Consider the following 26441-nt stretch of genomic DNA (forward strand, 5'->3'; position numbering starts at 1 on the left):
ATCCTGATCTCCCTAGAGATGAAGAACACTGCAAAGCTCTAGGTATAAACACTATGGTTACTACAATGCCCCATTACTGTTGCAGAACAGAAACCATTAATAAATTAACTGAATTCTGTACAGTTTGACACCATTTTTAGGTGAACAGACAATGGAAAATGTACCAGTGACCTAACAGAAGCATTTCAGTTAAAGATTTCAGTGCTGTCTCAAGACCTGTAAAAGCAGGAAGACATCTCATTACCAGCACTTGTTAGTGCTGCTGGTCATGGATGTACTACAGACCCCTTATTTTTCCTGAAAGGTTTCTTAAGACTGTGATACATTTTGCAGCTCTCTGACTTTTTTTCTGGATCTGCATTCACATACATTTTTTGGGAGACAACTGCTAACTCCACAGCTGGTGTGAACAGGCACATGCCAGTGGAAGAGCTAGTCTCTGGTACTTTTTCTTGGCCTTCAGCTTATCTTTTTCCTACCAGTCTCTGGAAAAATGCAGACAGACAGGAATGTTGTCAGAGACACTACAGGATGCTGGGATATACATTCACCATGTTTTGCTTGCAATTCCTCCTTCACTCCTGCTTTCAGGCAGGATATTACAGGGGAAGGTAACCCCCAACTTTGGAAACTATTATATATGGTCTTTTGATCTGTCCTGATTAACACCTTCTAGGGACATGTGTTTTGCAAAACTCTGCCTTTCTCTTCATTGGCTCACCCTCACCACTCTGTATGCAGATAAACCCTTATCTCATTTGCAAAAATAATGTAGGTACACAGAAGCTTAATTTTTTTCTGATAGTCTTTAATATGGTGCCTATGTGACTTGGATACTTGAACAAAATTCACCCACACTGGCAATCTGCAAAAAGGAATCTGCTTAGGGAAATGTGATCTGTTCCAGCATAATCTGTGCTTTTTCTTTTTTTAACATTAGGATGAGTACAAAGTCAAGAATGTGGTCTGCAGTTATTACTAATGTTCCTCCTAAGGAAATGAAACCCTCAAATGCCCACAGACAAAGATAAAAATATCACACATAGTACACAACAGTTTTAATAATATTGATGGTAATTATCATTATTACTAAATGAGTATAAACAACTATTTGAAGTCATATTTAGCTAGGTTCCCTTTACAGCCAAGATCTGGCTAAACCTCCTTTCACTATTTACTGATATATCAGGAAGAACGCCTTACAGTTTACACAGGGCTTGATTCCTTTTACTCAATGGGATTTCAGTCAGTCCAAACATAAGGAGACATAGGCAGATCTAACCAAAAGTGAAGGCAGGTGTCTTCTAGATGAACACTTCTCAATAATTCTGCTAACTGCATTTTGTGGGTTTTTTACTATACCCATCTCTCAGGCCCTCTGTGGTATGATTTCCGCGTTCAGTCTCATGGGGCAAATCGAGTGCAACATGCAAGGCATTGGGGGCAGCCCATGATTAAGGATGTGCATGTTTAAACAAGGCCATCTAATGAAACCTTGTGGAACTTCAACCTGATTCAAACTTGCCTGAAATCAGAAAGCTTTAATTCACCTCTGCATTTGATCACAGTCCCTGCCCCCAGAAGCCAAGCCTAAAAGACCGAGAATAGCCCCAGACAAACCAGTTTTCAGCCAATTTTAAAAGGTAAGCTTTCAGAAAAGTAATCACAAGGGCTGCAAGGAAAAAGACGTGCTGTGGTGCCTGTAGCCACCTGGATGGATTCCCACCTGGATGCTGCATTGAAGGTCACAGCCCTTACCCTGCACTTCCGACAGCAAAGTCCATTGCTGCACTGGGAGCCTGCCGTCAGGGTGCAAGTACTGCAGCACTCTCCTCCTTCACTGGCACACTCCTGAGGAACACACACACTTGTAATCGAATACATGGAAAAGAGGAGCCCCAAGCTCTCTTAGTACATCTCATCTTAGCATGCTACCTGAACAGATCTTTAACAAGGCTTTTAGGCACCCGGAGAGAGAAACTGGCATGCACTGTGGGGCATGAAGGTGCTGTTTCCTACGTAATATAGGAAATAATTTTTCTAACTTCAGTGTCAATCATTAAATACTGACATTTTAGCATTGACCAGAGTCATGTTGCCATCTAGGAAACTACTTCAACATCTTTTAAGGCCTGATTCTGCACAGGTAGCTATTACTATTACTCTTCAGAATTTATGTGGTGATAGAATAAAAAAGCTGGCCCACATTGTGTTAAACATGATGGGCAAAGGTAAAAATGATTAAACTTTTGCCACTGGACCTTAGCATCGCCTGTCTTCCCCCACTTAATCTTAATGGCAGTGATGGGCAGCACCAAGTCCTGGAGAATCTAAATTTAAAGTATATTGCACTTACTGCTATCGTCCCACAGTCACACTCTTCTCCATCTTCCACAAAACCATTGCCGCATTCTGGAGGATCCAGAAGCTGTGGGGCAAAATCAGAAATCAAAGGGCATGTCTCTCCTAAGGGAATCATTGTCATATTTACTCTGTACAATGTGGGTTTTTTAGCTAGCACTCCAAATGCATTAACTGAAAAACAGTACCCACAACTCGGGGATAAACAGACTAGGAACACCACAAACAAAATGTGCAGAGAACAAACAATGCTGTGAATTAATTCAGCAATACTGTCGAGTCACACAGCATCTGTGCATGAGGGCCATTTTTACAGCAGATTCAGTTAGAGCAGAAGACACAATAAAAAACAAAAGGTGTGACAATAAAGGAAAAAAATTTAAACCAATATGACATTTTCACCATCATCACAGGGGCTGCAATTGCTGCTGTTCAAGAATTCAAGGGATGAAGGCTCTGCCCCAGGTTGAAGCCTGCATTGTAACTTCAGAAGGAATAGTCATAAAAAAAATTGCCCTTTGGTAGCATGTGGCTCAGAAATGCAGGGAAAAGGGAGAAGCTGGGTTTCTTTGTCAGTTTTTGTTGTAGTCAGATGCTTTTTCCTCCCCTCTTCCTCTACCACAGTTGAGAACTCTCAGCAGTTTTCCATAAGTCTGTGTGTCACAGGCAAGTGAGAAAGTATAGCTGCTGAGCTTCCTCCCTTTCCTTTCAGCCTCCCCACTAAACTGTAACTTAAAATGTCTGAATTTGTATATTTGCAGTAGTATTTTTATTTCCCAGAGGCAAGATTCATTTACCATTTTTTACACAGGAACCACGTGATGCTCTCTGCTAATGGACATTTATACTCTGTTCTTTCCAGTTTCATTGTTTTCCTAAAATTTCTAAATGTAATTCTTCAAAAATAAACCATTCTTTTTCCTTTGGCCACAAGAAAACTTAACAGTAGCTTTTTATTACATAAATGAGAAAAGCATATAGGTGTGTCATCAAGACTAAAGTTTTGCGGATTGTTCTCCAGTTAAACTAGGATCATTCCAGAAACCACTCTGCTTACGAGCCATCTGCACAAGGACATTGCTTATGGTGTAGAGCACATTTCTCTCCAGCTGCTGCCTTTCTACCAGTAGCCCACAGGATGGAGCATCACCCCATGTACTTCACTGTGCCACAAACCAGCCTGAGGGCTGTGGCACAGACTGACCTGCTATTATTAGATCCCCCTATTAAAATGGAAATTTGACTGCAGCATGAAATGCATATATAGGATTTAACATTAAATGTAATCAAGCAGTTGTCTTCTAGAATTATTAAAGAGTTGTTAAAACTGCTTGTTTCCTACACATTTTTCCAGATAACTTCTTCAGTATCTCTAGGTGTCCTGCACAATGCAGACAAGTAGATGGCAGTAGCACAGGGTTCTGCCTTGAAACATTGAGTCCGTCTGCTGCAATATACAGGGACAGTTAAATACGAAATGGAAGAAAAAAAAATCGTGAAAAGCAAATTCAATAACTTTTCCCCCAAAATCATGCAATTAATCCATTCATTTGAAAAAAGCATACGGTCAGTCTGCTCCAGCAGTCACTGATGTAATTTTTGGGTTCACAGCTGATCTTATGGTGAAGCACTGTCAAACACTGCACCTTGTCACATTAGTTTTCCTTTATCTCATATTTCTTGAAAAGCACAAGTAAGTTTGTTTTTCACCACCCTTGCTAGGAAACACATGTGTTTGACAGCCTTGTGAATTAGGCAGACATCCACTAACAATAATTTTAAACCAACACAAACAACAATACATAAATAAGTCTAAATCACTCTGGCTTCCACATCTAACTTTCACATTTCAACCTGCCATTGGTAAAAACTGTAACTTCTGCCAATCTAGACTGAAATGGGTGTAATTGTTTTTTTTCTCCAAGTGACAGATATGCAAACGAACCTAATCACCGAAACAAGCCCAACTAAGACACATTACACTGTGGAAGCAATTCACTCAGCAATGAAATAAAGCCACTGATATTTCTTGGTAAAAAACAAATTTCCAAGATGCAGATACATTTTAAAGAATGAAATTCTTACATCTTATTAACGAATTACAGTGCTTTCTCTCCACTTTCAATAACACAATCTTCCATGAAAAGGAGGTCTTTGAGAAATAAGCAGATTCGGCTTAATCAGATTTGATGCCTTCTCTTCCCCCCTCTCTAACATTTATTAAAATTCTGTAGTTGTTGGAAGATGCAGTTTTTCCTCAGCTGCTCCAGAGGAATATGCATCACTCCAGAATTGACTTTCTCTTTTACAACTGTGACCACCTCAGCTATGAAGTCTTTTTTCCACATTGGACTGTCTTTCTGCCTTAGCCTCTTTCCTTTGCTTCCTCCTTAAATAGACGGTAACATTAAACATATATAGTAAAGAGTCAAAATCATTATCCGGATTATTTTACATTTTAACACATGCTTCAGTAAATGCAGCAGGAATACACCTAAACCCTGCAGCAAATCCTCCATTGTTGAAGTGCATGAGTTTCTTTAGCCTTGTTTTGTATTTATCTCCCTTAAATGTCTCAGTTAATCATTCCATACTCTTTGCATCCTTCACATCAATACAAGCGTTTAGCAGGCCAACACTGAGACAAAAGAAGCAAAGAAAAGGCAAATACTGTCTCAAGAGATATTCCCTACTTCTCCTGATTTGCACGACTTGTACAGCAAGACCTCTGATTTCATACTTTAGAGGCAAATTTGGAGGGGGTTAGTCAGTCATTTAAGTGGGTCCCAATGCTTTTGTAGCCCTCCTGCCTCCAAGCCTTTAGGGAGGTAACGCACCCTGCTAGATGAGGCAAGGTGGACAGGGGCCCGCAGGGATCCACCAGCCCTCCCCATCTAGGGGGCTACCCAGCACAAGGCAGGGCTGTGCAGAGCAGCATGTGTTGGCGTGGAAGGAGCTAACACAGGGCTAAGACGAGCACTTCTCTCCAGCCACGTTTCTCCCACAGCACATGCAGTTCAGGGGATGACAGACCCTTTTGACAGAGATGATGTGGGTAGCGTCTGGGGAATGAGAGTGTGACAGGCACTCAGCAGCCATGGGCTCTCCTAATGTCTGTCCCCCTACTCCCTGGGGCTTTCTCTACCGCTCTGTCTCTTCCGGCTTTAGAAAAACTAGTCCCAGTTTTCCAACTCTGTTCTGAGAGCCACTGTAAAAACTTTGTCTTCTCCAAACAGGGAGAATATCACAACCACTTGTAACTGCTGGTGCCTGCAAAGCTGCTGGGCTGCATGGCAGTGCACCCCTTGCAGAGGCTCTAGGAGCCTACCTTCCTTCATCTTGGGACAGATGTGAAATAAAAGCATTCTTACTTCAGCTTCCAGAGATTTGTACCAAAAGGCATCAGTTCAAACAAATTAGAATTCAAGCTGTGCAAAAATTTACCAAGACACTTGCAACCTCAGCAAGTAAGTTCAGCAACATAATGTATTTACAATATTCAAAACAAATCGCATGAGGGATGGTTCTAGATCAAAGCCTGTGGGAACTGTTGGACATAAAACCACTTATTACAAATTTATTTAAATATAATTTCCAAACCACTATGAACCAAAATCAGCTACTTCACTCCTATGTCACCAGAAAATTTAGAACTTAGAGAGAAGCAGAAATATCAAAATTACAGGCGTTATCTTTTCCAAACGTTTCCATTCTTCTCAGTTTCATCTAAATTAGAAATACAATAGAAATAATACTCAATAATAAAGTAATGCTTACTTTGGTTGGTTTATTGAAAAGGCATGCTCCACCTCCGTTGTTTAAAAATTCATGATACTCTTCAATATCACACTTGGAGAACTTGCTTGGAAGATAATACCTGCACAGAGATAAGGTGGCAGGATTACTTCTACAGTGCTTTTTACACTGTATTTTCTTTTTTCAAAAAGTACAAAAACACACTGTTCAGAATCAGAGTGACTATCTCCCTGCAACTCTAATTTGTTAAGTATTTTAGTAAATGACAATGAACTTTCAACAATGACACAGAGCTCATGAAAAGTAAGAGGTCTAAAATATTTTACTAACTTATTTCATGCCAAATACCAGAAATCTGAGTACACAGTGTGTAGTTCTCAAAAGCACGACCTGTTCCACTAATGGGCCTGATATCAGAAATACATTTATTTCTTCCCGTACATACTGCAGGAGACAAATATTGCTTATAGTTCATTTCCTTCTTAGATGAAATTGCTCTCTTGGCCCACAGAATTTTTATATAATAGATTTATACCACTATAAAACATGCTGCTAACATTTTGCCTTCCCTCTCTCATGTGCCCTATTGAACAAATTTTTTTCGAGTTCAGAGTGACAACCTAAGGCAAAGTACACCACCTAAAAACAATTTCATTCAAAGAATCTTTGCATGGATCCTTTCCACAGGGAAAGAATTTTTCCCAAAGTAACTTAAGTCATCTTTATATTTAGGTCCTTAGTCATGAAAGTACTTATGCTTCAAGCAGACTGGGGAGTCTCAAGGGCTTTCCTGTATCAGCATATCACTGAATAACAAAATATTAGCAGAAGTGCTACACAAAGTAATCCTGCATTGCCAAGAGTGATGGCTTGCAAAACATAAATGGGCATTTTCCATCTCTACTGTTATGATTTAGGTCTAAAGACTACAATGAATATGGGATTCACCTACCTTCATCAATAAGCTAGGTAAATACAAGCTTTTTTTGTGTACCTAATTACTTGAAAGGTTTGGACTTCAGATAAAGTATTTAAAGACCATTAGATAAATAATCCCTTTTACAAGCATCAAGAATGCTTCTCAGTCGGCTTCCTAACAAAGTAAAAATCAGAAAAATCCTACCTAGTATGTTTTTAGGTAGACGAGGTGAAAAAGGCACATACTCATACTTCCAAAGAGCTTTGAATAAAATATGTTTCTTTTTTCAAAGTTGTTCTGACCACAAAGATGTGAAAATTTGCAGGTCAGTTTGAAATTAATTTAAAAATCTGGAGCACTGTCCATACGTAAAACTAGACTACATTTAATTCATATACATGACAGAAGACAGGCCTTCAATATGAAGAATTAAGGTCTGAATGCACATGTTAGAAAGCATCAGATTTCATCTACCAGGAAAAACTTGCTGATTCACTAGACATTAAATTAAATCTCTCCAGTGACATTACATGTAGGTATAAGCATCCTCAACCTCCAACGGGAGCAGTTTTTCTAACGCTATCACACAAACTGAGGGGTAAAAAATGATAGATATATATTAAAGGAATCCAACAGAAACACTGAAAATAAGACATACTTAAGTAATTTGATAATAGGATTTCAAGAAGTAGGATGTGTCATTGTTTGCTCCCACAATTCAATAGAAAACTTGCAGGAGAAAAGAAGCTAAGCATTCTTCTGTTCTTTGCAATGACCCAGCTTGGGTTTTGAGCCCTGTGCTTTGTGAGTTAAACGAACAGTCTCCAAAAATCCTCACATATCCTTTCATTAACTCACTTAGTCTCACATTCCTTTGAAAGTATCTTTTATATATATGTTATACAGCTAATACCTTACTTTCCGAGAAATGATTCACAGAAAATATTCTGCTGAAGCACAAAAGGCAAATGTTTTCACACCTTTCCTTTATGTCATTGTATGAAGGACATGACTTTCTTCTAGTGAAATGCCTTACCCCATGTCTCCCATTATGCATCCAGACCACGTATCCTCACACTTACACTCACCTGACAACAACAATAAAAAAAATTACATCATGAGTTTTGTGAGTCCAAAATAACACATTTCTTTTCACAAAAAACCACACTATAGTAAATTCCATTTCATATTTAAATACAGGTTGAGAATGTGCTGGTTTATTCCACACCTTAGTTTAAGTGTATCAGGGCATGCCGACAAACTTTCTTTCAAAAATTATACATGATATGCAATCCTGAGATTTGAAAAATATGTCCTGTTTTTCTCTCCTCTTAAAGTGAAGTTAGGGGAAATGGCAGTGTCAGCCTGCAGCACTTGCAAATCATGAGTCAGCTCTTCTGCCTTCTCCTGTGTCATGGTATTTGATTCCCAAATTTTCAGAGTAAAAAAAAAAATGAGTAATTTTAACCCTTCTTGTAATTTTTTAGTTCTCTTTCAGTTATGCCAGTGTGAATGGGGAAATCTTCACTTGGGGGGGGGGCGGACGACCCAAACCAACAATAACGTACACAAAACCACATAAAATGGTCAGTAAACACAAGCCAGTACAGCACAATCTAGCAGCTTCTTCCACTCTCCCTCCCTTCCCTGCCTGCCTCCCTTCCCCATGCAACTCCCCAGCAGGCAGAGGGCAGCCCTCCCTTCTGCCTGGGATTGCTTTGCTCTGGTCACAGCCCTCCGCTTTCAAAAATGTGTCTTGTGCCTATTTATGTACATATGCTTTGTATGTATACTTTCTCTTTCTGCAATCTTCCTTACTGTAATACATGAATATCAGTTTGCTTCCATTTTAAAAGTACAATTAAAAAGGAAATGAGGCTCTGTCCAATAGCTGCATTCTCCTCCCTCCCCACCAAAAGTGTCCTGCTCCTCTCCTCAGCTATGGGAAAGGGAAGCAGAATCACCATTGACAATTTTCACTTTTACCATGCCCCTATAGCAGGTTCATAGTATGCAGCTGGAACATGAAAAGTGAACATGTCAGTAGCATAGAGCATCCATCCTGCATTTCTGAAGATTTTTCAAAATAAAGTTACATAAACTGCAAAAACCTTTACATGTAGCTATATCTCTGCATTATATACTGTCTTTACAATGCCTGAAAACAAAGTTCACCTAAGCAGAGTTCTAATACTCAATAGTTTATTTTTTTAATGTAAGCCACATAACTACACATGATCCAAAAACTAAGCACTCCATCATCTAAATTGTTTCAAAACTTTATTATTATTTTAATCATATCAAGCTGGGACTTCATATAACATGGAAGCAGGGAGGGTGAGGTGCCTGCTGAGCGGGGGACGGGGCAGAGGTCTGAATTAAAACATTGCAGGTAAATAGGGGTTACTAAGAAGCTGAATGCCAACGTTACATAAAAGAAATGTTAGCAGTAGGCAAATACAGGTAATTTTGGCAATCTGCAAGAGGAATTAAATCAAGGCAAGAAGGGAAAATTTTTTTTTGTCAAAACCATCCTGCGTAACGGGATTGAGGCAGCTCCTCGACAACCCCAGGTCTAATAACATGTTTCTACCTTTGTGCCATAAGAAAGCAGCCATTCGGCCTGTGGGTTTGACATCAATCTCCCTGAAATGAATGGAAGTGGCAGACACTTTTATGATTTATTTTTAATGAAATGGTGACACCAGTGCTGCCAGCAGTTATGGGCAGGAGGGTATTTATCACAAGAAAAATAAAAATATTCCAACACGTGAGAAACATGGGGAAAAAAATACCTATCAGAGACACACTGATAAGATCCTCCACTTTTTAAGATTTTTCTCTTGAGACAGAGTGAAAAAGCAAACAACCTTACCACTTAGAAGTTTTCTTCTGTCTGAGAAAATGCCAATGTTTTGGGCCAAGGTCTGTGCCAGGGTAACTGCCATTAAGTCTGGCTTTCCAAACTGAAAGAAACAAGCAAGGTAGGAAGAGTAATCAGTTACATACAGGTATTTCAGATACAAGTGAGGCTTTTCTCATTTCAAGGCAATAAAAGGCAAAATCAGATGCTTGTGTTAGAGTTCTTACTTCAGAGCAGATAGATAATGGACAAGTGAAGAAAACTAAATGCTGGCTTATGGACAAGTTAGGAGCAAGTCTGTTTCTTTCTTGCTGTTGTGGCTGCAAGTATGAATGACAGGATATTGCAGAATCTGCTAAAAAGTGTATTTGAATCCATATCTGACTTTGTTCACTCATCGCTCTTCATTGAAACATCCCTTCTATAGAGCTGCACTAAAAGCCTGCATCAGCGAAGAAGCAGCAAGGTATTTTGAGAAACATGTCTGCACAGATAGATTTCCAGCACTTTTTGCTCATACCAGTATCCCCACCTACCTCGTTCACACCTCCACCTTTAAGCAAGGAGCAGATTCCACCAGTGTGGGCTACACCACTTCGACTGCTCTGAAATCGACTCCCCCTTTGACAAAAAGGAAAAGAAAAGAAAGTTTACCCTGCTCAGTCCATGAGTTCTGCATCTATCCATGCCAGTATTCACCCTTCTGACTTCCTCATGAGAAACCGGCATTTGTAAATGCTGGTTGCCACCGCTACGCAACAAACTATGCAAAAACAAAATGGGAAAGACTGATAACCACTCACAAACCTCACATGACAAATTATCTCTTCCTTCTCAGACTACCTAATAGAAGAAATCATAAGAAGAAGGGGACTATTTTGCCAAACCACCTAAATCTCACTAGCCTTTTGTTCGTTGATGTAATATGGCAGCAAGCGACTTCTGGCATGTGCTACAGACAGAGCACAGGAGAGGCCACCATGCTGCCAATGCATGTGGGACTAGTAAAAAGACATGTGTCTAGTTTGATAATGCTGATGTGTTAAAACTCAAAGGGGCATGGATTAATAGCTCTCTGATGCAGAGGTAGGCGAAACTCCCTGGAGCTGCTGCTGATCTCATCCAAGGGACAAATGCACTCTGAGCCTAAAACTAATCATCACTTTGGTGTTGACTATGTCAGCATGACTGCCAGTTACTGGAGACAAAATATACTCTGCTCCACTTCAGAGTACTGATCTATTCAAGCTGCGCAAATTGTTTTTTTCAAAGGAAAACAGAAAAACATCAAGAAACAATACAACGGGCTAACTGTGCTGAAGGTGGAAGTTCACTTGTAACCACTGTACCATCACAGCAGCCAGCCTCACCTCCCAACTGAGCTATCTCTCACTCACAGACACAATTTCAGAAACTGATATTTCTAAACAATCTATGAATGCAATACCTCAGACACCATTGATAGTGGTGTTGTGGATAGCACTGGAACTAGAATTACAGTGGTATCGAGAGTCCCACTCACAGGGCAAGTAAGACCCTCTTTGTCCTAGCCAATTCACAAATATCCATAAGAACAAGACTTCCCCCCAAAGACCTTACAATATCACTAGAGAAGATACATGAAGGACGTGAAAAAAACTGATTCTCATTTTACAGATGAAGAACTGAGACACGGAGAAACCAAAATCTGCAAGCAGATCTTACTACTTCCCTTCATAGCAGAAGTCAACAACAGTAGTTAAGCATGCACAAAAATTCTTAGAGGGTGGATACTGGGGTTGGTATCCTGGCACCCTACCAGAGTCATGTGGAAGTGAGGTGTTCAGATTAAGTTTATTCATATAGGCTCCTACAACAGTCAGCAGAGAGGAATAAGGACTCCAACAGAGCAGTTCAACTGGCCTGACTCATTTAGAACAATTTCAGCCATGAACATCTCCTCTATTTTTATAGATATATTCTATCAATCTTAATTCCAAAACAATTAAGATATTTAGAGAAAATAACATTCCTCCCAGCTTATTCTTCTTATAGCACATATCTCTCCAGAAAACAAACTGTTTTGAGGATCTGAAACACTTCAGTAGTCCTGCAGCATGCAAGTCATTCAACAAAGTGAAGCAGGCCATGGTGCTTTTTAAGCAGGAAACCTCACTGGTTTCAAAACCAGTGTTCTGCTTTTAAGTAACACAACGGAGCTGTCCATGCTCTACTGCCAAAGAAGCCAACCTCTGAGGTGGAACCAACCGTGCATCACCTTCTATGTAGCTGCACTTGAGGAGTAGGTAATTGCACAGAATAACCAAGGATTACAGCACATGCAGTTTGGGCTTAGCATTAAAAATTAAAATGAGAGTTAAACCTCTAGTTGCAGTGGCAGGCACTTTGTGTGTTAACTTTTTCCCACCTCCCCATCAGAAACATTATTTTCTGAAATACTGTAGGTTACACACTCAACAGAAAGCAGATGCATCAGCCACTTGTGACAAGCAACCCCCAAGGAAATAAATAAACAAACCCAGTAATAAAACATCACATGAGGTTACGTACGAAAAAAGGTGAACTGCGTCACTTTTCTCTCTGATAAAATCCCTCCTATATTTCATAAACTCACGTAGGGTCACCAAGGGGTTTTCAGATATGGTGAACTTGTTATCAGTAGCCCAGGTTTCCATGGCAACCAATACTATCCTGGTGTTAAGTTGTTCTTTATATATCTAGCACATTAACAGAATGAACAAATATATTATGTCAAATAGAATAAATGTAAGGTTTACCCCTTTTTTGTAATAGCTTGCATTTTTACATAACTAAATATTTAGCTTGTTCCAGACACTTTAGGTTCTCTGAGGTGATTTTATCTCCCTTAAAACCAACCAACAAACATGAGGAAAAAAAGTAAAATCTAAATTTTAGGTCTAGTTCTTCATTCAGCTATCTCAGCCTGCAAAAAGATCTTTTGCAGGATGCATGCAGGCAGAGATGCATGGAAGAGAGATGGGATTTTTGAAAAATTACTATAGAACCATTCCAAATAGTTCAAAGATTTGGAATTAATGGGTCTTTTATAACATCCAGCTCACCCCAGCAATACACAAGGGCTCTCTTACAGTAGTGATCTATAAAACCACAGTTTTCATCGTTACACATCTCTACAGGAGTATTTAACCCTATGGAGGCTGAATCACAAAAAAAAAGGGCCATCCTTTCAATGCTGGGGTTTAATACTCCACACCAAATACTATGAATGAGTGGGAACCGCTTTTTTCTTTTTTTTTCCCTAGTAATACTTTTATGGGGTGAGATGCAAGAGCCAGCAGCTCATCCAATTTAGCACAAGCAGTAAATCACAAATATAATCCACATAATCCATCTGTATGTCCCTATTCTAACTTATTTACTAAAATGCACTGTTTCTGGAGAAATTTTAGTGTATTCTAATGTTCTCTGGGTTTCAGGTTGTCAACATAGGGGTCTCATGTTAAAACTGTCACATCTAAGGTGTTCTTTAAAACTCAGGCTCAAGGGATTGATCCAGCAGGATGTTTGAAGCCACAAGAAATCTCTAGTGCTTTATGTTAGACAAAGGCTTTATATGTGGCTGACTGTGGTTCTAAATGAAAATTTGTGATCTTCACATATGTTATGATTAGGTATACCATGAACTGACAGCTCCTGCATCTATTGGCACGAGAATCATCTCACACGTAAAAGAACATTTACTTGAGGGATACTTACTAAATCTGCCATGTTCACAACTGATTTAGCATAGCTGTTTGTATGGCCAACTGACAAGCGGTGCTTTTTACACTGTGAAACAAACACAGGGAAGTTACATACACAGGCTTCAAAAAAAGAAGCTCCATTTCCAAAAAGGTACAAAGTAAAGAGCAACTACATCAACAGTAAAATCCCTGCACAAGGTTCGGTCTCCTGTGCTGAATGGGTTGTTAACAAGTGATAGTAGAAAATCGCTCAGAAATGCACATTACTGGTATACTTTACAACAGCTGCTGTGAGGATTCATTAATTCCTGTTTGGAAATTACTTGAATATCTTTACTCAAAAAATACTATAGGAACAGGAACATAATGTTATTGTCTTCACTATCTTTATTATTGGCAATTTTAAAGTTAATTCCAAATGCCAACACAGAAATTAGCAACACAACTTCCATAGTTGAGACTCCTTTAGGGATGTAAGCCCAAGAGCGCCCGCATCCATGTTTTAGTGGGCAAGAAGTGCCCAGCAACTAGGGAGTGGGAAAGGCATGCTTTCAAGCAGGAATGGGGGGGGGGGGGAATACCAAAAATTACAAAGTTACACTTAGTAAAAAAAAACAGGACAGGACTGTAAAGCTCAAAATGGCAGATCCCCTCTCAGTGTTCTCCAGGCTAAACAGGCCCAGGTCTCAGTCTTCCCTCATAAGGGAGATTCTCCAATCCCTCAATCCTCTCCATAGCCCTCTGCTGGACCCTCTCCAGCAGTTCCCTGTCCCTCTTGAACTGGGCAGCCCAGCACTGGCCTCAGCCCTCCAGGTGCTGCCTCACCAGGGCAGAGCACAGGGGCAGGATCACCTCCCTCGACCTGGTGGCCACGCTCCTCCCCATGCACCCCAGGACCCCACTGGCCTTCTTGGCCCCAAGGGCACCCTGCTGGCTCATGGGCACCTTGCTGTCCACCACGGCTCCCAGGTCCTTCTCCACAGAGCTGCTTTTCAGCAGGTCAACCCCTGGCCTGTACTGGTGCGTGGGGTTGTTCCTCCCTTTTCCCATTTGAACGAGCTGTTTTTTCTTCAATACGCTAATCTTTATTATGTCTCTTTCCACTGCATTAAAGAGCCTATTTATGTTCTCCCACAGAAAGTATACAAGCTTAACAAAATAATTTTCTCTATATTGATTTGGACATATCAAAAAAATCTAGTCACTATTAATCTCCCCATTGTCAACAGCTGCTGCACAATTGCAATAACTACATTATTGATTGCTGAGTGACTATAACAAAGATAAGTGCTCAAGAAAGCCAGGAAGAAAATCATCAGCTTAAGTCACTCTGACATTAGTTACTTTATAACACAAAGCTTTAATTTATGACCCTTCTTTCTGATACACAAGTTGGTTGCAGTCTTGGTGAAATTACCTTGCCAAAATTCAGAAGCAACTTCACCAATGATTAATGAGACCGTAATCTTTTCTCTTAAGGGCATACTGAATTTATTCTGGCCATATATTGTTCTCTATTGTTATCCTTTACGGACCAATTAAGATAATTTGATGTTAATGGTAACTTCTGTAAGATGTTGAAGTGCATCAGTCTTACCATTAAGTGATCATTTACAATCATTAACTCAATGTATTTAGTTTCCTCTTCAACTTTACGTGGAATCTGACGAACCTACAAGAGAACACAAATATAAGAGAGTCTAACAAGTACAGACAGTGTAACTGGCAACTAGAGGTTACTTCAGAAACCAAACTTGCATTGCATACATTTTTCTATTGTCTTAATTCTGGTCTCAGATATTGATGAAACTTCTGGTGCTTAGTTGAATCATTTTGAAAAACTCACCTCCACCAGGACATCATATGACCCTAAACATTGAAATCAAGTCTTTCAACCCATCTAATCCCAAATTTAGGGTTTTTTTAAAGAAAGAGAATACTCAGTGGTGCCTATAGCTCTAAAAATTGCATGTGTCAGCTATTTTTTTCCCCATGGAGAAAGGGATCCCTCCTGCATTCTTTATGAAAATTCTCTGTAACAATTCTATTATTTATTCACACACTGCTCAATTCATACAGGGAATGTGGTATCCACCTCTGTGTTACGCTTACTTTGCATTTAGAAACATTTATGATTGTGCTGCTTCATGGTGTCCTTGTTTTCCTGGGTTTTCCAGGAGAGTTATTACATCATTATGACTTAAAAATGCAGAGTAATGGGTAGTTTATAGAAAGCTAGCAAACCACCTGATATAATAAAATAAGACCCTCAAGAATGACTTCTAGAATTTCTCCTATATCTTTCTCACTCATCTTGTGCCTCTGAGAGGCGTGCATTAGTTAAGAGATGTTAAAGCCATCTTCCCCCTCCCACTGCTCTCAGTATTTCATTTTTGCCTCCACTGTTCAGTTCCCCTGACCTGGCTCTGTTTTAACCTGTACCATCATTTGAACTCCATTCCTAAAATGCAAAAAATTGCTGCAATCTTTCCAGGGTACAGACAAACATCTGCACTTAGTGGCTCCCCCACTTTAATGAACTCTCAGTTTAAAGTATTTATTTTAAATCAAAGTCAAGTGAGATAAAGTAGCTACTTTGCAAACCATAAACGGTTCATTAATTGGGAGTTTCTGATAAAACTCTATATTCAAAATGAGAGAAAACATTTTAGCTACTTTTTCATTTGCAATTTAGCAGTGTTTAACAATTTTATAACTCTTCAGGTAGGCAAAGTCCAGGAGAACCCAACAATGTTTTGTCAGCGTTAAGATACCTCTTTTTGTAACAGCTGTATTGACACCAAGGGCTCGTGCCAAACCAGCAGTAGCAGCAGGACTCCACCTGGACAAATTAATTCAGCAGACACGAAACAAACCTGACGGCATAGTACTTATGAACAAGCATATTAGCACATACCTGCCTTTTACTTCTTTTGTGTCTCGGCTTTACAACAAACTTCTGTGATGTAGTATTCATTTGCCAGAACTCTAAGCAGAAAACACAGGCAAATACATTGAATGTTTACAAGAATATAGCCCAACCATTAGTGACCTTGATGCCGCGTGACAGTAGCGTGGCATTCTTTGGCACATCAGGTGTACTAACAACTCATTTTCTCAAGTTTCCAGCTAGAAAGGAGGCAACGTTACGGATGCTCCCCAGTAACAGGGTTCTTATCAAAAACTCTTATTAGTGATAATCTCAGTCTGCTGAAACAGATGATCTGTGGGTGTCACGCTTCAGAAAGCGCAGCAGATGTTCTACGCCAAAACTTCACCAACACTGGGCATGTAATATTATTAACACAGCACTTCCATGGAGTGAATCACATTTTCGGGAATTCAGCAGACATTCACACAGCTCTTGCAATAGCTACCTAAATTAATAAGAAGAGCATGGAAGGAAGAATTAATGCTTTAAGACGATTATATTCACAAAGTAAAATATGTTAGAGTTGGGCAAAACCTTAAGAGATTTTGGCAATGCTCGCTATCAATACAATATTCCTCCCTGCTAATCCCACTGTGTCTTTAATTTCTTAAACCTCTAATCATAAGCACCAAGTAGTTTATTCTTTTGCCAAATCCCTTCCACCAAATCTATTACTAGCTGCTCATGGAAAGGGACACATTATAAACTAAGAAGTTTTATTTGCTCTCACCCTTTTAAATGTCCAAGAAGTATTTTTCCATCTTTAATTTTAGATCCATAGTCCCTGCCTCACTTTTTCCTATACAACATAAATTTCTTTACCTTGTATAAACATGTTTACCATTCACATAACCCCACAAAAGATCTTTTTTTGAGACACCTAAATTAAACATTTGCAGTTACTTATTTTGTAATATGTCTTTTTCCCTTGACTGCATTCCCTCCTTTGTGCTTTCTGCAGCTTTGGACATCCTTTCAGTCTCCAGGAACTGAAAATTGCTTTCAGTATTCCTGCAGAGAAGTAGACAATACTATAGGATCTGCGTAAATTAAGGGACTTCCAGTTCACATACCTTTGTGCACAACTTTTGGTTGTGTTACAAAATCCTGAACAGTTCAGTTTCACTGGTGAGCCAATGTAAGTTCTCACAGCTCCACCTCCCACCCGCTGTACATTAACTCTATAGTTTCTGCATGAGGTTCAAACAACAGGATTAAAACCAATGCTGATAGGAATTTGACAGGGCTGCCATATCAGCAAAACTTTTAAACACAAAGCTGAATTGCCCATCTGACAAAACATTACCAGACATAAGTGCTAATCTTAACCAGGAGTGGCTAGTTACTGGTAACACAAACCAGGAAAGCAAAGCATGACTGACTGGTGTTTTCATGGTTAAATCTTGGACTTAGATACTGTCAGTTTGGTATGTGAAGTCTGAGGATATCTTTTTATGGAGGGGCCTGGAAAACCATAGGCCCTTTGCTTAAAAATGTTTTGATTGTTACACCAGTGCATTTGAGGATTTTCTTTACAAAAAGGACCTAAAATAAATCAAATCAAATCAAATCCAGGGTTCCCTATTTATTGCTTAAATACCTGCAATCTCTAGAGCTCACAATGATGAGAAACTAAATATTGAAATTTTTTTAACAAATTTGCTTTTGATTATACTTTACATATGCTGATTAATTTAGTCTGTATTCTAATGCTATGCAACTGGCTCTCAACCAGTCATTTTAGGTGTTATATCACCTAAATGAAACTAATGAAACTGGTAAAAATACAACTTTTCAATCAATAAAATAATAATTTATAATATGTATACAGGGTCTCAGATAACTTTACCAGCAAATGTGACCCTTTTACCCACCATCGGAAGTCAGTCATCTCTAGAGGGAAATGATGCAGCCATTAACGTAACACATTAACACTGTGCTATAATTCACAAGCTTGATGAATTCATGCAGGGTGCATTTCCAGCCAGGGACCCTCAGGCAAAAGAACATGACCAACAAAATCACAGGAAATGTAGATAGCTGAGAAAGCCTAGGGGGAATTTTGATGAGAACATATTACCTTGAAAAAGTATAATGAGTATTCATAGAATCATCTAGGCTAGAAAAGCACTTTAAGATCCTTGAGCCCAGCCGTAAACCTAACACTACCAAGTCCCACTGAACCATGTCCCTAGGTGCCACATCTACACACATCTTCAAGTAATCTCAAAAAGACATTTGTTATGCATTATTTAAAAAACATCACCTTCAATAGCACAGTGTTATCTAAGACCATGTCAGGGCACTGTACGTTTCAATACAGTTTGTGAGAAAAAATAGTCTAACTAAATTATGAAGTCAAATGCTCTAAGCATGCCAAGTCATCCATCCAAGCCTTCCTTATTTAAAGTCCTCATTACATTGTCAGACCACTGCAAAGTACAGTACAATGAATTCTTTTCTGGATAGCTTTCTTTTTTTCTTTTTTTTTAATATCCAAGGACTAAAAGAATGTAAAAAGTATGTTGCTATCAAACTGTGGTATATGTGTGTGCTTTTACTATCACTGATATTGAGTAATAATCCCTGTTACATGATTTTTTTTTTCCTTTCTAATATCAATACTGGAGTTAATGATACATCCAGTCCATTCCTAACACAGTGCTGAGTGGAAATCTTAGCTTACACACAGACTCTTTTAAAGAAGAAAATTTTGACATCAAGGAAGATCTCCTCAGGCTGGGCAAATTGATAAATTAGGAGAGTAATAAGGAATGTAAGAAATACTGATGACATAACCTAGCACAGTGCTCGCTACTAATAATAATGATTCTGCTGTAGTACTTAAAAATCAATCACAATAACATTATTAGCTGCAAATACAATTAACTGCAAATCTTGTTTAAAGAAAACAAAAAACAAAAAGTCAAGACAACAGTCAGCACTGTCCAGACTGGCAGGGAGAGGCAGTACCAAGCAGCAACACTGGTGGGGCAGCATGTGCAAGGAGCGAAAGAGAAGGTGGGGCAGGGTGTGCAGCAGGTTGAGGGATGAACGATAGGGCACCTGTGGGCACAGGGAGAAGGGTGGGGGAGCAGAAGGTGGTGTGGGCTGCCCTCATCCTCTGGAGCTGCAGCTATGCATGGAGGATGACTTAAAGACAGAGATAAATTGAATAATCACAAAGAAAAATGTTGGCAATCCTAATGAGGATATAACCTATTACATCTATCAAAACTTTCACTATAAACCTCAGAAAAACCTTTCCAAACAGGCTTACAATAACAAGCATGGGCATGTGGGAAAGCAGGCTGTGAGTTAAAGTTTATTTCTCCATACAGGGGATACTAAAACATAAAGCGAAAAAAGATTAGCATCTTACCTTGTATAATTAAGACTAGCACTCCACAATTAAATCTTTTAACTTTTTCTACAACCTGGTGATTCTAATTCAATCCAATGGCAACATCTTCCATTATGTCACATGCTGGGCCTTGTACAGCAAAGCCAGCAATTATTTACTTCTTATCTACATTAAAATCAAAACTGCACAAGTGTATCTGGATTTTTATGGGGGGAAAAACCCCAACAAAACAAAAAAAACCCAAACCCTGTAGCTCTATTTTGACAGGTTTTTTGAAAACCAAGAAGCTTTGGTGGAGGTGACACTGGTGGATTATATTTGCAATTAACTGCTTTTCATCATTTAAAAGCAGAAAATATTTTTTTTCTAAAATCTTGAAAACATAAAATTTCACTATTAGGAAACCTGATAGATACCTACTAAGTACCAGTTCTAGCAGTCTCCTACTTTAACAACCTGTGACAGAAGATTCATATTAAACTCAGCAGTGGTTGCAGTATTTCCAACCTTTCAAATGACATATCCTCAAGAAAGTGTGATAAAAGATGTACTTTATTATTCGGCCTAAAGCTAAATAAAGTGTTGCCATTACACTACCATCTTGACAAGTACAGGGAGTAACCATGGTACGTGTCTAAGGTGCACATACCTAGGAAGCTTCATGATACAGATGCTGACATCTCACACTGCATGAACCTTCTGTCCTGACCCCCTCCATCCCAATGCCTTCTCCACCTCGCCTGGGCAATCACCAGCAGAGGACATAAGGCACCAGGCTGGGATACTAATTTTGTTTAGACTAAAAGATTCCTTCTTCAGAACTGAAATCAAGGTGCCCCAACAGTAGCAATTTCCCTTGTTTTTTCTCATTAGCTCTCTGAATGATTCTAATTGCTTAACAACTAGCAAACCTGCACACACTGTTTTGCAGGGAAGGGTCCACCTTTGTGCGGTACACAGCACCGTAAGATCCCAGATCCAACTATTACCATAGGACAAACAGTTTGTAACAAGATGATTAGACGTCTGTAATTCTCCTGAAGAAATCCAAGGTGGTTTCTACCAAAATGACAGTGTCTATGAAGAACAGTTTTATTTATCCAAGATATATTTTCTAGAGTAGGAAAACACATCTGTAAAATTGGCAAATCCATGACAGAATGCAGATATGCCACGAATACTGCAATTTTAGCTTTAAATATCAAGCCAACTTCCAAGATGAAGAATATCTTTTTAAAAGAACCTCTTCTCCATCCACACACAATATAAACTGTTTATGGGGATTCATCACTACAAAGCACTTGAAACTGCTTCTGCCTCCAAATTAATTTGTACTGAAATACATGACCCACACTGCAGCCAGTACTGTGAAAGATGCTTAATGGACTGAAGATGAGAGAGTCACTGAACAGCAATGGTGTTTGGCAAATTCTTGGCTCCTAGTCTTCTGCTCACACCATGGTACTCACCCTTTATCTCAAAGTAGGAAAAATCCACTAAGAGTTGTCAACCACTGGCAACGTGGGGTTTATTCTCAACATCTTTAGGCTACCTCAGTCCTTTCCTGTCTACAACTACTAGCATATAATGCAGTCCAGAGACCACATGACTTGTTAAGAGAAACATACATCAGAACATGAAGGTCTAGGAGAGGTGTCATTCATTGAATCAGGGGTTTTTCAGTGCTTCAGGTTCTTTTCCAGTGCTTTCAGTGTTTCAGATTCTTTTTTTTTTTTCAGTGCTTTTTTATTTAATTAGGAAAAAGAAGAGATATACAAATAAACAGTATACTATCAGAATATTATCTATCAAACATGTTTAACGAATTTGGCCTTAAACTAAGACAAGTCAGTAAGTCATGAATATCAAAAAAAACCATACCAGATGGCAGATCATCCGAAGGAAACTCAAACAACTTGGATTTGTAAACAGAGTGGAAATGGAAGTCATCCTGAAATAGTAAATCATTGCATGTATTATAAACTAATCCATCTCATGGGCATTAAATAGAAAGTTCTAAAGGTCCTTGTTATCCAGCACCTACACTAGAGAACATGCAAGCTGCAAGGCACCATTACTCTACACTCTTCCCAACTGTGATGTGATTGTTAATGCCACAGTTAATCATCTGAGTGGCTGAGCACACTTAGAGCTAAGAGAGCTGCCCAGGGAACTTTCATGAGAGTCATGGGAGCTCCAGAACTAGAGTAAAGGCTGGAACAGGAGGAAAGGGATGTTAACGAATCCAGAGCAGGAAGTGCTGGAGAAGGGGACAGGGCACTGAGAGGCTTCTCCAGCTGGCGCCAAAGGACCCTCTCACCCTCTGGTGCTGCAACGCTCTACATCCAAGCATTACACATTACACAGTACACACGTACCACCATCTAATTTTTGGAGGTCTATTTTTGTCTGTGATGATGGGGACTCCCGTATGAGCTCCCAGAGCCTTATGCCTACCCTGTGCCCATGAATGTCTGTATTCAACAAACAACACAGGAGCACTAATTAAGTTCTACTTACATCTGAAGTGTAGTTTTCATCTGGCTCAATAAGGTAAGTATGATTTCCATCAAAGAACATCCCACTGTCAAGAGCAGGAAATGTAAATACTGATTTAATAAACAAATATAGTGCAACATGGAAGTAATTTTAAGAAGTTCATATATTTTAAAAATTTAAATATTTAGAAAAGGAAGCAGTTAAAAATGGTTTCAGGAAATGAACATAATTCTGAGTCAATCTTTTGTTTCTTCACTTTAGAAAGATGTTCTCTCCCTGGTGATACAGACTCTTCTTTCTTTCCCAAAGCTTCTCTACAACACATGCGAAGGCCACAAATATTGGCTAATTTATCCACCTGAAAATCCAGTTCAGAGCCCCCACTGCCATGCAAGAGAGAGCTACCTGCAACAGGTAACTAAGGCACCTGTCTTTAGGAACGTATACAGCTTTCCCCCCGAATACAAATATTATTGAATTGAATTGATCCTTGGGTTTTAATGTTTTTGATTACAAAGGTCATAATTGACTCTTTTGGGCATAGAGGGCTGTTTTGGGCATTTCAGCAATAATAATTATGATAGATGGCTTTTCTTTTTGAATTGAGTTAGTTTGTATTTCCATTAAACATTAATGGGTATACACATTAACATACCAATATGGAGATTATGTGATGTTCACGATAAGGAGACAGGAAACCCCATCAGAAAGGCTTCCAGTGGTTTGTGGTGAAAAGAGATACAGAGGACTATAACTTCTCCCATGGTTGTGGAAAAGTACTCATGGTCTCTTTCTTAATGGCATAAAATCTCCTCAACCACAGAAATTTGAAGGTCATTCATGATAAGCACACTGCCACATATCTAAGAAAATGTCACTTTGCTTGCCCACATACAGTCACCAATTTTCCATACTAAATTCCAACACACAATTCAACTTGAAATGAAGAACAAACTGAACTGTTAAGGCTCTCTAAATAGGTGAAGATAGTCTGTGACAGTAACATCAGGTGCTTTTACGTTACCACTCAATGGTACAGCAAAGGTGTGGTCTGTTCCTGTAAGGATGTTTTCTATTAAGTGTTACGTCTAGTTTACTAAGGTAAAGAGTGTACTGAGGTTTAGTCTTTAACATAATGCAGGATGCACAAGTGTGGTTGAATTGCACCTTAGAAGAAAGTGTTGATACAGACATTACCCTGCAAGAGCATAAAGCCAAAGAGCATTTCTTATATCACTACCATTCTGTTCTTCAATCAAATCAGCATTTTTTAATATAATTTTGTCTCCGCTGCAGTGGCATGCACGCATGGTTGGGATTAGACTGTATCAGCACGTACCTTTCAAAGAGGCACTACTAAAAGCTTTAAGCTTGACCATAAATGTAAACTGTAAGTTCAAACTTGGCACACAGGACAACAGCAGCATGAAAGCAAAATCATTTATTTATTTAGATTACTCTTTAGCAAACTTTTAGGCATCAAAAACCCTCCACCAGAATTATAAAGAACAAAACCAGATACTTTTCTTTTTTCTTATGCAGTTTTTTTGCTTTTTTTTTTTTTAACAGCGATATTAATTTTGGTTCTGCACAGGACCAGATGCAGTCAGTAAAACAGTGTCATTCCTTTTGTAACTATTAATAAATATAAACATATTTTAAGCTTGGAAACAATTACAGGTATTAATTAATGAGCATACTTCTCTTTAATACCATTCACTTCTGGGGTTAACCATTTGACATTCACAGAAGTACCTAGAGTTACTGGCTGTATAACATATATCAAGTGTGATCATGAGTATATCTACAATTTAAAGCTGCCTCACCTTTCAAATTACCTGTGCCTACTCTTTTGAAATAAATACTGCCTACACATCTTAAAATAAATATTCTAGCACCTGCCAAAGCTTCTGTACCTGGGAATAAAATGAGATTTGGGAACATCCTGCAGCAATTTTTCAGGCAAAACTTCCTTCCCTCTAACTGCAATTTTACTTAAGCACAATCTGCAAGACGAAGCGCTATCAGCAAATGGCTTCTCATGCAATGGTTGCACCCAGCTGCACTGACCTCTGATCAAATCACTCAATAGCGTCAAGAATAACAGTCACGGCTGACCTACAGATCTGACTTGCCCGCTCAAAGCACTCATGCCTCTTTTCCAACTGACTTCAATAGTCCAGTGCTCTGTGAACAAATCACATGCTCACGGATGTGTTATAAAGCAATAGCAAAACACGGGCCATATTAAAATCCTGGATTTTGAGTGTGCATATTATTCAAATAGAAGTTGTGAAAATCTGATTTGCAGTAATAAGAGCGGTTTTTATATTCACCACCAGTGGGCAGCAAAATCATAGACCAACCTGGTGTCTGTGCCACTGGTCTTGAAACACAGGTGCCCACCTCGTGCCTGATCACAGTTATTCACATCCCAGCAACCACTGCGTTTTGCAGTCAAAGTTTTTTGTGTTAACTCATAGGGAGCTGTGGTTATTGCATATCCCACAGAAAACAAACAAACAAACCCCAACCAAAATAAACGGCTCACTTGGAGTTAAGGTTGCAGAGATACGTTTTTCATTACTAAATTGATTAAGAGAAGAAATTCATAATTTTGATTATTCTGTCAGCCAGCCAGTCATACAATTAATTTAACTCATAAAAGAAGTCCACAACTTAGACACTACCAACAGAAGGACTCATAATTTATGATTAAAAAACCCACAAGATTTTCTCACATATATGAACAATTCTGCTGTTACTGGCCAAGATCTAGGGGTAAGTAAGAGGATATTAGCATGAACTTTGGGAATATGAAGCTTTTTATTCTGTTATAGGCATCTGTTGTGTCTTACACACCTCCTAAAATTCATGAAAGCAAAGCTCCTGCCCTGCAGACCTTATAAGAAGATAACGGTCCCCAGCTTCCTTTACCCCAGCGAGATGCTCCAAACTGTGGCGGGAGCTAAGGAGCTCTGATTGCCAGTGTAAGTTTCTAGTAATTACTTAGCATTTAAAATCGACTGTGGAGGAGCTAGTTGTAACGATGGCAATGCAGTGGCAGAGAATGTGAGTTTAATACAGCTCAGGAAAACATTACTTTATCATACTGGATGCTGGAATTACCGGCCTGCTATAGTAAGCTTCATATTGTATTTTGTGTGAAGGGTAACTGCTGAAACTTTATTGTATCAGAAAAAGGGGGGAAAAAATGATACCTCTCAGGGAGAGCTGAATTATACAGGGGAAAAAATGCATCTTTCATCACCTAACTGTGTTAGAAGAGACCAATTTGAGTTTCAGGCAATTTAATAATACAGAGCAGCAGGAGGGTCAGTCTTATGAACAAACCCACAAAGGGAGGGCGGGAAAGGACACACGCATCCTCTCCTTCCTTCCTGCTTTTTCTCCTAGGACTTAGCAGGGGCCAAGACCTAATGGATCACTGCTAATGGAAGCCATGCAGTGGCTCAGGATGCATTAGGATGCTACTATTTTTAGGCTCACTGTCCATATTGAAACTGGGCTCAGGTTTCTTCAGCTGCTCAACCTTAATCATAAAAAGAGATAAACACAGCTGTAAATCAGACAAACACAAGGATGACAAATCTTCTGCATGCATTCTCCCCCTTCCTAACAAAGAATATGCAAATGAAAAAGAAAGACACTACTTAAATATGTATACTTATGTGTCTGATACCAAAACTACCAAATAGTTGGAGATGGACAGTAAGCTGAAGATTATTTCCACCAACTAAGCTCTGCTTCCTCAGAAAAAGGCAAAGCTCAGGTAATCTCCACATAGGCACACTTGCTGCCATGACTTTTCAAGCTGATCTCAGTATCAAAAACACTGAGATCCCCTACTTCCCAGATTCAATAGACACTGAAGTTACTTGCTCGGAAAATCTGACTAGCATCCTTCAGTAGTGCCAAAAGCAGACAGGTCCAAAAGCTGTACAGTCAACACACAGTTCCACATAACGTTCAGATGACAGAAACTTTAATTATATTGTCAA

General features: G+C 39.2%; 1 protein-coding gene across 11 annotated transcripts in view; it reads right to left on the minus strand.

Annotated features, from left to right (window-relative positions):
• ADAM22 (ADAM metallopeptidase domain 22) overlaps positions 1–26441 on the minus strand; it is a 137756-nt gene that overhangs the window by 34165 nt on the left and 77150 nt on the right. For all 11 annotated transcript variants that reach the window (XM_055804257.1, XM_055804249.1, XM_055804247.1 and 8 more), the window contains exons 6-17: positions 22441–22504; positions 21802–21871; positions 16542–16612; positions 15222–15296; positions 13638–13709; positions 12450–12616; positions 10436–10520; positions 9912–10002; positions 8073–8124; positions 6139–6238; positions 2357–2428; positions 1759–1851 (exon numbers count right to left, since the gene is read on the minus strand). In XM_055804257.1, coding sequence (XP_055660232.1) covers positions 1759–1851; positions 2357–2428; positions 6139–6238; positions 8073–8124; positions 9912–10002; positions 10436–10520; positions 12450–12616; positions 13638–13709; positions 15222–15296; positions 16542–16612; positions 21802–21871; positions 22441–22504 — 1012 coding nt within the window. The remainder of the gene's footprint in view (positions 1–1758; positions 1852–2356; positions 2429–6138; positions 6239–8072; positions 8125–9911; positions 10003–10435; positions 10521–12449; positions 12617–13637; positions 13710–15221; positions 15297–16541; positions 16613–21801; positions 21872–22440; positions 22505–26441) is intronic.

This window comes from Falco peregrinus, chromosome 5 (genome assembly GCF_023634155.1).
Source record: "Falco peregrinus isolate bFalPer1 chromosome 5, bFalPer1.pri, whole genome shotgun sequence".
Taxonomy (NCBI): Eukaryota; Metazoa; Chordata; class Aves; order Falconiformes; family Falconidae; genus Falco; species Falco peregrinus.